The sequence below is a fragment of the Populus trichocarpa genome, chromosome 14 (assembly GCF_000002775.5).
Source record: "Populus trichocarpa isolate Nisqually-1 chromosome 14, P.trichocarpa_v4.1, whole genome shotgun sequence".
NCBI classification, from domain to species: domain Eukaryota; kingdom Viridiplantae; phylum Streptophyta; class Magnoliopsida; order Malpighiales; family Salicaceae; genus Populus; species Populus trichocarpa.
In genome coordinates, this window is record NC_037298.2 from 11,074,012 (window position 1) to 11,086,117 (window position 12,106).

Genomic DNA, 12,106 nt, shown 5'->3' on the forward strand with positions numbered 1-12,106 from the left:
ATATTTTTAGCCTAAAAAAAACAAAAAAAAAAAGAAGCTTTATTTTGGGGGGTATTTTGGTATTTTTTACATAGGTATTTTGTGTAATTAAGAGGATCATGAGAGGCGTTTTAGTATTTTTACAATGTATTTGTTATTTATTAATCAAAAAGTTGCGGGCTAGTGTTCCTCACGCCCCAGCGAGTGAGCAGTGCTTGCACCATTAAGGAGATGCGTATGGCGCTTCCCGGTGGCCAAATCTTGTCATTCGTCATCTAACTGGATGCGCAATCTTGCCCTCTTCCACATGATGTGATACGTGTAGACAAATAATAATTGGATTGCCCGCGGTGATTAATTGTTTGTGTTTTTTCTTTCTTTTCTCTCTCCTTACAACTAAAGTACACAATTGTCCTCTTTGTTTGTTATTTGTCAAATCAGACATGTTTGCCATATCCAAACACCTTGGGTCTAGCATGGTTGCGAGACCCAAAACGCTTGAATCTGGCATGATTTGTCAGACCCACGCACCTTGAGTCTGGTATGGTTTGCAAGACCTCATGCGCCTAGATCTGTCAGACCCGCGCGCCTGGGCCTAGCAACCATGTCAAACCTAAACACCTTATTCAAAAAAATTAAAAATTTTCAAAAGCATGATTGGACTGCAAAAAAAAAAAAAACATTACCTCATTCAAGCAGAATTTTTCATTCATATGCAGTAGAACTTAACTACAAACTTCTTTTTATTTATGTAACTTATTTTATAAATTTGTTATATTCAAATAGAAAAGAATAGAAAAACAATGTTGAGTTCTAAATGATTTATTTCAAGTCTTCGAAAATAAATTTCCCTTTTTTGTATGCATTTTAGATGAAAATATTAATTTTATATTTTCATTCAAGTATTGGACAGTTTTTTAAAGCGTTCATGCTTTTTTAAATTTGAAATGTTATTGCATGATCTAATTGTCAAAGTTTGTTACAATGAGAGTTTATTCTACATTATAACTATTAGTATATACAAAAATTTGAAATATATGATCATAAGAAAAAAAATTTGAATTGATACATTATGTTATAGGAAAAGAAAATACTGTAAATGTAAAATACTTATTGTCCTTTTAACTATCTTAATTTATGTAATTTTATAGATGATTTCTTAAATAAAATTAGAGATTAATAAAAAAAATTAAGTGAATTCTAGGAATACGTATGATTAATGTTTTAAAATAGAAAAAAAAATATATAAAAAAGATAAAAATATATTTGATTAAAAAAATAAAGATAAAAATACAAAATAAATATATTTCTAGAAAAATTATAAGTGAATTCCTATATTAAAAAAAAAACGCATAGGTTTGATATGACTGTCAAACCTAAACACTTGGGTCATGTCAGATCCAAGATACTTGGATCTGGTGTGACTGTAAAACCCAATGCACTTCGTTCTAGTAAAGAATTGAGTGAAGATTTTAAAATTAACTTGTTTGGTTAGATTTAATTATACTTTTAATATAATTTTATATTTTTTTAAAAAGTAATATTGATCAGTGATGGAGCACAGGTGAATAAACTATTTAAAATTAAAAAAATTAAATTTTTTTTAAATTCAAAAATTAAAAAATATAAATAGTTTGACCGTAACACCGAAGATGTCTAAATATTATGTAATAGAAGCGGAAGTAACAGTTGTAACCGAGAGACCCGGTACCCAGTAAACCTTGACTAACGGGTGACATTTACAAGTTCACCTACATGTGACCCTACCGACCAGATAGAAGATAAACCTCTCAACTTTATCAGGTTTTAGGAAAGACTCCAACTTTCCCCCTTCTTCCTTCTTTGGCTCTGCAAACTTTCCTTTCCATAATTATCAGGTGAGACCTCTCAAAGTATGATTTGTTCCATCTATTCTCGGTATTGTGTTTGTGATTATCAAATGTTGGGTATCAGTGATTTTACTTCTCTCTTTTCTATCTGCTTTCTGTTTGGTTTGTGAAAATGAAATAAAATATTTGGAGCTCTGCATCTTTTGATGAAATCTTGAAATGAATGAAGTTTTTTGCTTTACTGGGCGTTAAAAAATTATCGAGAGTTTAGGTTATTGTTGTTGGTACATTTCATGTATATGCTATCGTTTTTTCGTTGTTTTGGTTAGCTTTGTGAAATTAAACTTCTTGCTTTCCCTATTTGTATTTGTTCTACGCCTGAAACTAAAGTCTACGTAGCTACAAACTTAAATGAAGATTTAGCCTGCCAGTTATATGCGAAATGTGAAATTTTTGCTGTGTTAAAAATCTAGTAGAAGTCGCTACAAGTTCCCCATCTAGAGTCCACGAGGAATGAGGCTAAAGTTTAGGTTTTATTTATGATCCAAAGCTAATGAAGCAACAATCTTTGCCGAAGATGAAAGGCATATAGAAATAGAAACAAAATTCAGGAAATAAGAAGAATCGGTGATACAAGGTGTGTAAAACTTGAACTGAATGCATTAGTTACTTATGCCAGGAAAGAATGGCATGAGGGATGGATGATACCTATCTGCTTAGCCTAAATGAATTTGTGCTTGAAATAATTCCAGCAGGCCTGGTTATTGTAGTTTAAAAAACAGTTATGTATTTTATGTTTGCTTTATCTTGGGGAACTTGTATTTTTGTACAACGGTTTACTTTTATTGTGATGGTTGGAACACGGGGAATACACATGAATATTCTCTGTAAAAGATGATTTTGCGAGCGTTTTGAATTACTTGTCACTTTGCTTTGCTAATTTATATGTTTTGAACGTGTGTTAGTCATTCGACACAACTTTAGCTAGCTTGAGCAGACGAGAAAGGCTAGAAACTGTATGTAGCTATGGCAAGCGTGATCATATCCCCAACCTTCTCTGTCAACAGAAGCAGCAGAGATTGTAAAATCTTGAAAAATACTATTCGGCAATGTCAAGGTATAAAGGCGATGCACATCGAGAAGCCTCTTGAGGAGTTGTACAACGTAAGGGTGGAAAGGAAAGTGTCACGAGATAGACTGGCAGAGCTTGGGGTTTCAAAATGGTCAGTGTGGAAGACTGACAAGTGCAAATTGCCCTGGGACTGGCAGGTGGACCAGTTAGTTTACATTGAGGAAGGAGAGGTGAGGGTAGTTCCTGAAGGGAGCAAAAAATACATGCGATTTGTTGCAGGAGACCTTGTTCGCTACCCAAAGTGGTTTGAGGCTGACCTCTTTTTCAATGCTCCATACCAAGAGCGATATAGTTTCCGAGCTTATGGTGATGACCACTAATCCTTTTCTGTGTACTTCATTGAGGAATGCAATGCTTGTTTCTTTGTGTTGGCTTCAAAGGCATCCATTTTAGAATAGAAATATGAACTCAACATCTGCCATTTGGAACGCTAATGTAAAATGATCAAAATATCATCTCATGATTTTTCAGTTATAGACTCCCTAATGCATGTCTGGATATTATGTACTGATTTGCTGCAACTGTGGTTGTCAATGGATTCTGCCACAAGGATTTAGAAATCCTGAATTTATTATCATGAACCACTTTCAAATTGGATCAATGCGTTTTGATTTAAATCATAAATGGAATGTGGTGGTGTTGGTACTGTTTCCAACTGCTGGTGCAAGTAACAACGAAAGTATGAGCTTTCAGAAAATAAAATTGTGCGCTTTATGCTAAACAGATACATAGGCCAGGTACCTGGTTAGCTGCGCTGGTGTAAAAACCACCACTAGAATCTAATTGATAGCCACCATGAACTGCCGTGATCTTTACTATAAATCGTTCAAGCAAGAATTAGTTCATAAATTACCACTATCACGATGACCATAGCAAAGTAATTTCAACTTGTTCATTCAGAACTTTAGGATACACCCTATAAACAAAAGCTTGTCAAGCATTGATGCTATCTTGAAATTGTTTGTATGTTGTCCTCTAAGCCAAGTCTGAGAATCATTCTCAATGCTAGAACTACATGACAGAGTACTCTCAGTTGAAGAGCACAGGCAAAATATTCCTAGCAATAAATTTTGCCATTTCCCAGAGACTTGCATGTTTGTGAACGCCCGTCAAAAGTGTCAACACGATGATCGTGCTAAGGGCCCAAAATGGCAAACGGTGAGCCATTTAAGGAAGATTGTGGCGATATTTTGGCTTGAGAAGTAGCAGTTTAAAAGAACTAATAATTTTAAGTCATCAAAGTCGAAGCATAGAAGGAACAATCTTCTTTGCATCATTACAGCAAATAAATTTTATCAGGTAGGAAATCCAAAGAAGCGCTACCTCTATGAATCAAATCCTTTATATTACACACAATTACATTTTCATGGATGAAAAGAAGAAAACGGAGCAAGCATAGAACCGAAAAGGTGAGTAACCTCAGTGTCTCAAAACCGAACATTCACTTTCCGCATTGTTCGGGTATGGACTAATGAGAGAACTATGGGAAGTGAGGCTGAACAATTCCTACATCGCAGGTCTCACCTTATATTCCTTCATGAGGGTAAGCTCATAATTTACACTAGTCAAGGCTCTCAACCACCTGCAGTGGTCCGAGGACTTGTTCCAGTGGCAATGGCAATAGACGAGACAGAACTTGGGACAAGCACAGCCTCATTGCTTACAGCCTTGGAGGTTGCCAAATCTTCCAACCGCTTCCAAGTTAATTCTCTTTTCTCCCGTGTCTCCATCTGCTTCACTTCATCTTCTTCGAATTTGACCAAGCACTCATCAAAAAGTTCTTGATCAGCATCTGAGAATATCTTCCTGACATTCAGGGTCAAACTCTGAACAGCTTGGTTCCAATGCCCCCTTGTGTTTCTCTCCAAAGCTGGGAAGATTATAGGCAGTATCACTCTGCGATTCTGCGTGATCAAATTTCTTATGTGATCATTGTTCCACAAAAACAATGCACGTTCTGCAACCTGCCAAAACAACCAGATTAAGATCATCCATATGAACAACCTGAAGTCCAAATCCAAATCCTTCAGATGGAGCGGATATTTGGTTAAATAGAAGGGTAGATAATATGCAAATCCATTTGATTCTATCAAGCAATATAGCTTTCACCAAGACAGTATAAGCTCTGAAGTGAAAATATCCACTGCCATGGATGTGCAGCTCACTGCACACATATGCAGTCTCCAACATCCTTCATGTTCTTGGTATTAAGCCTCCTTTTAATCCACATATGTGCAGATTGAAAACTGAAAAGCATGCTTATTCAGCTTAAACATTAACGAATACATGCACTCTCTTGATCTGTCAAACAATTGTTACCTTGACCAAAGAGTAATCATAGTCTGTCAAACAATTGTTACCTTGACCAAAGAGTAATCATATCAAAACTACGAGTAGCATGCACTTCCAAAGAAACCAGAAAGCAGCAGCTGAATCCTAAAATAAAGCTACAGGTAAAAATATTCACAGCATAAAACACTCTTTACATCCTCCATTACCATACAAATGCTGAGCTTTCAGCATCTAGACATTCGACTTATTTTCAGAACAAGAAGTCCAATGGCTTTACCTCCAACTATTGTCCCACCTGGAAACATAAAATCACCGTGGACACAACACATGGCTGTGATCATAATGACAACGCAGATGATAGAAATGACTTGCTTGTAGCTTGTTTAAAATAATTTTGGCCTCTCACTAAAGTGTCAAAAGTATCTCTTAGTGTTCATAAGATGACCTTGTAATTGTGGGGTTCTGATAAGAAAAAAGAGAGGTGAAAGAATTTTACTAGGCCATGTGGGTGGTTCCACACAAAAGCATCTAGAAGACAGGTGCACCCTCTAAGCTAGCTTTTTTTACTTGGACTGCTGCTATCGGGAAGACTTATGTTGATAGCACAATCAATAGGAAACACAGTACTCTTGAGTGGTGATGTCTGAAAGATATGTGAGGAGCTGATAGAGCATCTGGTTGGGGATAAAGAAAAGCAACAATCAAAATTAATATTTCATTTAAATTTTAATGTTGTATGATCATCAAAGATATTTAGTATTATTTAGAAATATTAGTGATTATTATTTTGTAGTTAAATTCCTAAATAATCAAATATTAATATTATGCCTTATGCTTCTAAGTCATGGCGAGGGACTGCAGGGACACTTCACAAAGATGATGAGTGGAGAGCTATTGTGTTCATTTCATTGACTAAGTGTGTGTGAACAAAATCTCACCCTTATGGAGTAGAACTCCCATCATAAATACATCAACTCCAGTTGTAAGGTCCTAGTACAGATGGGTGTTTCCTTCATACTAACTATGTTTTTTTTTCATTTTCATGGAAAGTATCTTCAGACTTCTCAAGTAGCTTTATAATGGTATGTTAGGCTTCTCTTTGATTTTATCTCAGGGGGTTATCTTATATACTTCCCATGGAGTTGCCCCCCCCCCCCCCCCCCCCCCCTCTTTTTATCTCAGGGAGAAAAATCATAGCACTTTACTCAGCCTTCTTGATTTTAATATCAAATAGAACATTAAATAGGTCAATGACAAAGTCTTAAAAGAGCATATTAAAAGGTTCTTAATGGTATTGAATCCATAGTTACATGAGTAGTGGATATATATCTTCGAAGATGCATGATAAAAAAAACCTCTGACAAATGACATGAAAAAAAATGCAAATTCTGACCAGATCCCTTTATGTTTGCATATTATTTGCACGATTTAAAGAATCCTATTACACGGAAAATCCATGAACACACGACATAATCAATAAAATTGCATTTAGTTGTTGAAGCCAAGGCAGATGTCCACACCTCTCATCATCAATACCATAAACCCAACTTCAATAATTCAGAGCAGAAAAATGACAGCAACCCAGTAAGCACATAAATTCAGAAAAGCTCAAATCCCTTGTATGCACAAGTAAAAAGATAGTGCAAATAAATAAGTGATAAACTAAATTTGCAACTATCCAATTTGGAATTCAAATATCCTCATGAAAACAATTAAAGTTCACCTAACGTAAGATGGCAAAAAAAAAAAAAAAGTTTCAGTTGTAGTGAAACTAAAGTGCCGGAAAGAATGATCAGTAATTAAATGTGAACAATTATCCCCCAAGAGTTTATGGACCAGATTGACAAGGTTAAGCCTGCAAAAAAAATCCATGAAGAAACCCGGAACCATCTGATATGAAGCCTGAAGTTTCTGTTTTTATATTTTAATTCTTTTCCTAGTTAATTTTGGATTTTAATTATTTGTTTCCTACATAGTTTAGGAATTGTAATTTAATTAGCATTTTACTATTTAAAAATCCTAATACTAGATGGATTCTATTAGTTATGAAAGTTCTAATTAGGAATCCTTTTCTATAAAAGATTAGAACTATTATAAATAGAGGATGTCTAGTTTATTTTTAAAGATTCATACTATTATTCAGATTTAATAAAAATAACAGAGAATTTTCTCTATAGATTTCTCTAGAGTAGGTCTATAACCTTAAAGCTTGAGAACCCTAATTTTATCTTCGCTATATGTTGCATCAAAATGGTACAAATACAATGTCAATGGTGAGATGATAAATGCAATTACAAAGCAGCAGAAACAACAAAGCAGTAAAAGCTAAAAAATGATTAACCTTTTATCAACCACCAAAAACTCATAAATAATTATTCTGAATCCAGTACCTGAAAATGTGAGCTGTTGAGGCAGCGTCCAATTTGATGGAATAAAGGAACCATGCACCGCTGAAATTCTGCTGCCTGAGTAGCCTCTAAGACCTCCTCCAACTCACCAAGAAACATAACTTCCTTGGAACTATTAGTTATGGGCCAATACTTTAAGAGACCTCGAATTACAGTATCAGCCAGCTTGAAATCTTTCTCCACGAATTGAGTGATACAGTATGACAGTTGTTGATGATACATCGATACACACTTGGGCTTGTGAAGTGGAATTAAGGCACGGACAAGAAAAAGCTTGTGCTCTTCCTTCAATGGCAGAGCAAACCCATTAATAATGCTTCCCAATATCTCAAGCATTTCTGCAATCCCATTATGCCTCTCTGTCTCGAAAATGAATCTGTAAAAGATATTGTTGATAGCCTTCCTAATGAATGGTCGATGTACCATGAACTTCCCATAAATGCGGTGGAGTATCGTCTTCAAATACTCCCTCTCTCTTTGGTCCTCAGAATCAAATAAGTCCAGCAGTCTCAGCACAAATGAATGGTCAATGTATCTCTTGGCAAGCTTGGCATCAGTTTCTGATGAAGCCACAAATCTAAGCAGAAACTCATAAACAATCTGAAGATGAGGCCAAGCCGGCTCCATAGCTGGCTCTTCATCTTCGGGATCAAACATTTCTAGAATCTTGTTATCATAGTTTGCAGATGGAAGTGTTCTGAACAAATTGGCTGCCACCATCTTTGTAATTTCTTGCATTGCCATCTCATTGAACTTTGAAGTCACAGTTGAAATATAATCAACAAGCTCAAGCAAAGTCTGCCTCTTAATGTCCTTCTCTTTTAGATTCTTAGAGGGATCACTAAAATCAAACACAACGCAACACATGTTCACCTTCTTAATAAAGAGATTCGGCTTCTCTGAATTAGGAACATCACGAAAGCTAGGCAATGCCTCATAAACCCCAGAAGTCATCACAGGACCCAATTGGGGAGCTGACTTTTTCCCTTGATTCATCTTGCTATTCGGTGCCAGGATCCCATTGTTCAAGCGTGAAGCGCCCAAACTCGGATTCGAAGTTTTGGATGAATTGGAAGAGGGCTTTGAGTTGTTAATGGAATTCGCTCCATGGGATGAGTTCAAAGACGAGTGGGCATTGAGTCCACCATCATTGTTTGAGTCGTTACTCGATGATCTTGAGGGTTTTCGAGGTAGCTTACCCAGTATTTGTTTGATCATTTCTGCTGCTAAGCCAAAACCCAAACCCCAACACTAATCCTAATCTATTCCCACCCAAAAAAATCCAAAGTCTCCACCTTTTAAACACCTCAAATCCAATACATTTTTCACAGCTAGGCAACAGAAGCCTAGTCAAATTAGTAAATTAAAAAAAGAAAAATCAACCGAGGCTGCGCATGTAAGGCTCTTAAAATCCAAACTCCTACCTCAGGATTCTTCAACAAAGCAAGAAAAAAAAACCCACTTGAGGAATTGCATAATTTCGTATACGGAGGAGGGAATTACTTACATTGATGACATGAACAGAGAGATCCGAGAAAACCCTAGAAATTTGATCTGAGATTGATAAAACCCACAACTTGATTTCAGAGAGAGGGGGTGGGGGGGACAACATGAACAAGGTTATCAAAAATAAAAGTCAAATTAAAAATCCATAAGAGACAAAAAAACAAAAGGAAAATGGTAGTTGCATTTTACAGAAATAGCCAGATGAGACTCTCTCTATATCTCTCTCTCTCTGTTTCTTGCTTTGTGTGCAAAGTTTAGGAGAAGGAAGAATTGAGAGAGCACAAAAACAAAAACAAAAACAAAAACAAAAACATAGGAAATCGAAACCCAGGTCTGAAAACAGGTTGGTATTTGGTTTTCTTGTCAGGGCAAAAAGATTAGTTCAAATTACCATTAGTTCCTCCTCTACGTTTTTTTTTATTTAATTATTTATTCTTGGTGGATTTAATTTTTATGACCAGTGATTATGATGCAAATGGACCCAGTATCATCACATATTTTGTATAGGTGAGCAACGGGGGCTCTGTGGATTGGGTTGACTTGCTTAATTGACTAATTTCTCCTCCCATCAAGCCATCACATAAAAATACTTCAGATATTTATTTATTTATTTATTTTTGGGTTGTCTTGGTCGCTTAATGGGGATTATTGAATCTTTCCTTCTGGTTTTACTTGCATGACCCGCAGTTGACATTTCTTTTTTCGTCTTATTTTCTAGTTATTTTTTAATATTTTATATTTAAAAATATATTAAAATAATATTTTAAATTTTTTATATTAATATATCAAAATAATTTAAACTAAAAATAAAAAAAAATTTAAACAATGATAAAAATAAAAAATATATTTTTTAAAACGTTTTTCTTAAACTAATAATCATAAGTCAGTTTATTTTTGTGTTTCAAAACAACCTGACTTGTGATTACTAGTTTAAAAAATTACATCAAATTTTTGATAGTTTGATATTATTTTTTATTTTGATTTTATTGTTTATAAAATTAAAATTATTTTTTATAAAAGTTCTTTTTTATTAGAGTTTCTAATATGAAGATAAAGGTGTAATATTCAATATATAAAGTCTCTTTACTTATATAAGTAGAATATAATAGCACAAACTTATAAATAATCCAATAATATTTTTGTTAAACACTTCACGGCTTGTTGTTTAAGGAGCGAATAAGCTACACAAGGGGGGTTGGTTCTCCCCTATGGACGTCTTCCTAGCATGCTGGAAGGACCCTGAATAAAGGGTTTACCCGTCGAGAATCTATCCTCCGTCTTCTTCTCCGGAGCTAAAAGGGGTGGTTGGTGTTTAAAGGCTAGAGCAGAGGCGCATTAATTAGCCGTTAAGTGTCCCATTAATTTCCGAGGGCAAGAGCATGCACGATTCGCGACCTGTATAATAAGAGTTGTGCCGCTGAAGATGCCCTTCGATCCCCTCTGATCCCAGAGAATGAATTATGAAACCAGCATTTCTTTCCCTTGCCTATTCATTTCCTTTGTTAATGGCCCCAAGCCTTTTCCCCTTCCTGGTCTTCCAGCTCCGGCCCGTCCATCCAAGCTTCTCAGAGATAGATAGAGAGAGGTAGGAATTTATCCAACGAACCGCACTTCTTTGTATACGTTAGGATTTCATTGATGAGAAAGAGAGCGTGGAACCCAATTCCTACAGTGATGAATATAAGCTAGATTGAAATTCCTAGGTAGTTGTATATATATTTGTATCTTTGGAAATAGTGGGCGACCCCTGTTACTGTTAGGTAGACGAGCATGAACTAGAGGCCGCTAAGGTGTGAATACGAGTTCCTTTTTTCCCCGGCTGAAAGGGAGCGAGGAGGAGGAGGCCATTTAGCTACATTCACTTCACGCCACTCATGGCTAAAGAAGTAAAGGACCAAACCGGCGGGACTCCTTGAGGCGTGCTTTTAATGCAAAACTCTCCTGCGCATGGCGAGCTAAGAAACGAAATGGGAAAACTTATTTTAGGAGGGCATTTCCACTTCTACGATTACAAGGATAGCAGACAGCCACGCCCACACACACACACAGAGGCCCTAGGTACCTGTGGAACAGGATATTCAATAGGTTTCCAACTAGCTAATTTTTCTCATTCAAACTCCCAATAATTAGGAGTTAATTTTGACCAGCTTAATCCATTATAAAGAAACCGAAACGGTGAACCACTGTTTATTTATTTATGAAATTTGATTTAATAACATTTTCAAAAAAAATTGCCTTGACATCGCACGAACAACCAACTACTAGTTACAACTATACCAACAAAAACCTCCACTGCTTGTCTACGAAACTTGGTTCATTCCACCTTAATTTCTAAACGTACCAAACCAAATGAAGTCAGCTTAAAATCGAGTCAACTCTCATCAGTCAGCTTAAAATCGAGTCAACTCTCAACACGCTGATAAAATCTCATCAGTCATCAAGTGCCTTTCAAAATCAACACGCTGATAAACCTAACTTGTTCTGCGGTTGCCCAGTTCCTTCCACCTTAATTTCTAAACATACCACACAAAATGAAGTCAGCTTAAAATCGAGTCAACTCTCATCAGTCAGCTTAAAATCGAGTCAACTCCCATCAAGTGCCTTCCAAAATCAACACGCTGTATCAAACCCAACTTGTTCTGCAGTTGCCCAGTTGACTCACCATCATGTCTCTCAAATTTGTTTTGGAATTACAAATTTTATTTTATATTATTTTAATATACTATATTAAAAATAAATTTTTAATATATTATTTTAATATATTTTAAAACAAAACATATTTTAAAAAATAATCGTGTTAATGGTTCGATCAGTCAAAAACTTTAATTGAAAAGGTTGAGTTGGTCAACCACATTAGTCATTGTGAGCGTGGAAAATAAAAGGAGAGAAACCACCGATCGAAGAGTTGCCTCCTAAGTTTCTGTCTGTTTCTCCATGTCTGGATTTTCAGGAAGAATTTT

General features: G+C 35.7%; 2 protein-coding genes across 3 annotated transcripts; one reads left to right on the forward strand and one right to left on the reverse strand.

The window, feature by feature from the left end:
* The first annotated feature begins 1,719 nt into the window (after positions 1-1,719).
* Positions 1,720-3,414, forward strand: LOC7462073 (uncharacterized). 2 transcript variants are annotated; one of them, XM_002320442.4, is made up of 2 exons: positions 1,720-1,856; positions 2,774-3,414. In XM_002320442.4, the coding sequence occupies exon 2, from the start codon at positions 2,835-2,837 to the stop codon at positions 3,258-3,260; it is 426 nt and encodes a 141-aa protein (XP_002320478.2). In that variant the 5' UTR covers positions 1,720-1,856; positions 2,774-2,834; the 3' UTR covers positions 3,261-3,414. The 2 variants fall into 2 exon arrangements, with proteins under 2 accessions (XP_002320478.2, XP_024440268.2); XM_024584500.2 differs by having other exon boundaries at positions 1,736-1,871.
* A 735-nt stretch (positions 3,415-4,149) lies between these two features.
* LOC18105339 (serine/threonine protein phosphatase 2A 59 kDa regulatory subunit B' gamma isoform) lies at positions 4,150-9,591 on the reverse strand. Its single transcript, XM_024584499.2, has 2 exons — positions 7,623-9,591; positions 4,150-4,904 (listed from the first exon to the last, which is right to left on the reverse strand). The coding sequence occupies exons 1-2, from the start codon at positions 8,856-8,858 to the stop codon at positions 4,515-4,517; spliced, it is 1,626 nt and encodes a 541-aa protein (XP_024440267.2). The 5' UTR covers positions 8,859-9,591; the 3' UTR covers positions 4,150-4,514.
* Positions 9,592-12,106: the final 2,515 nt, after the last annotated feature.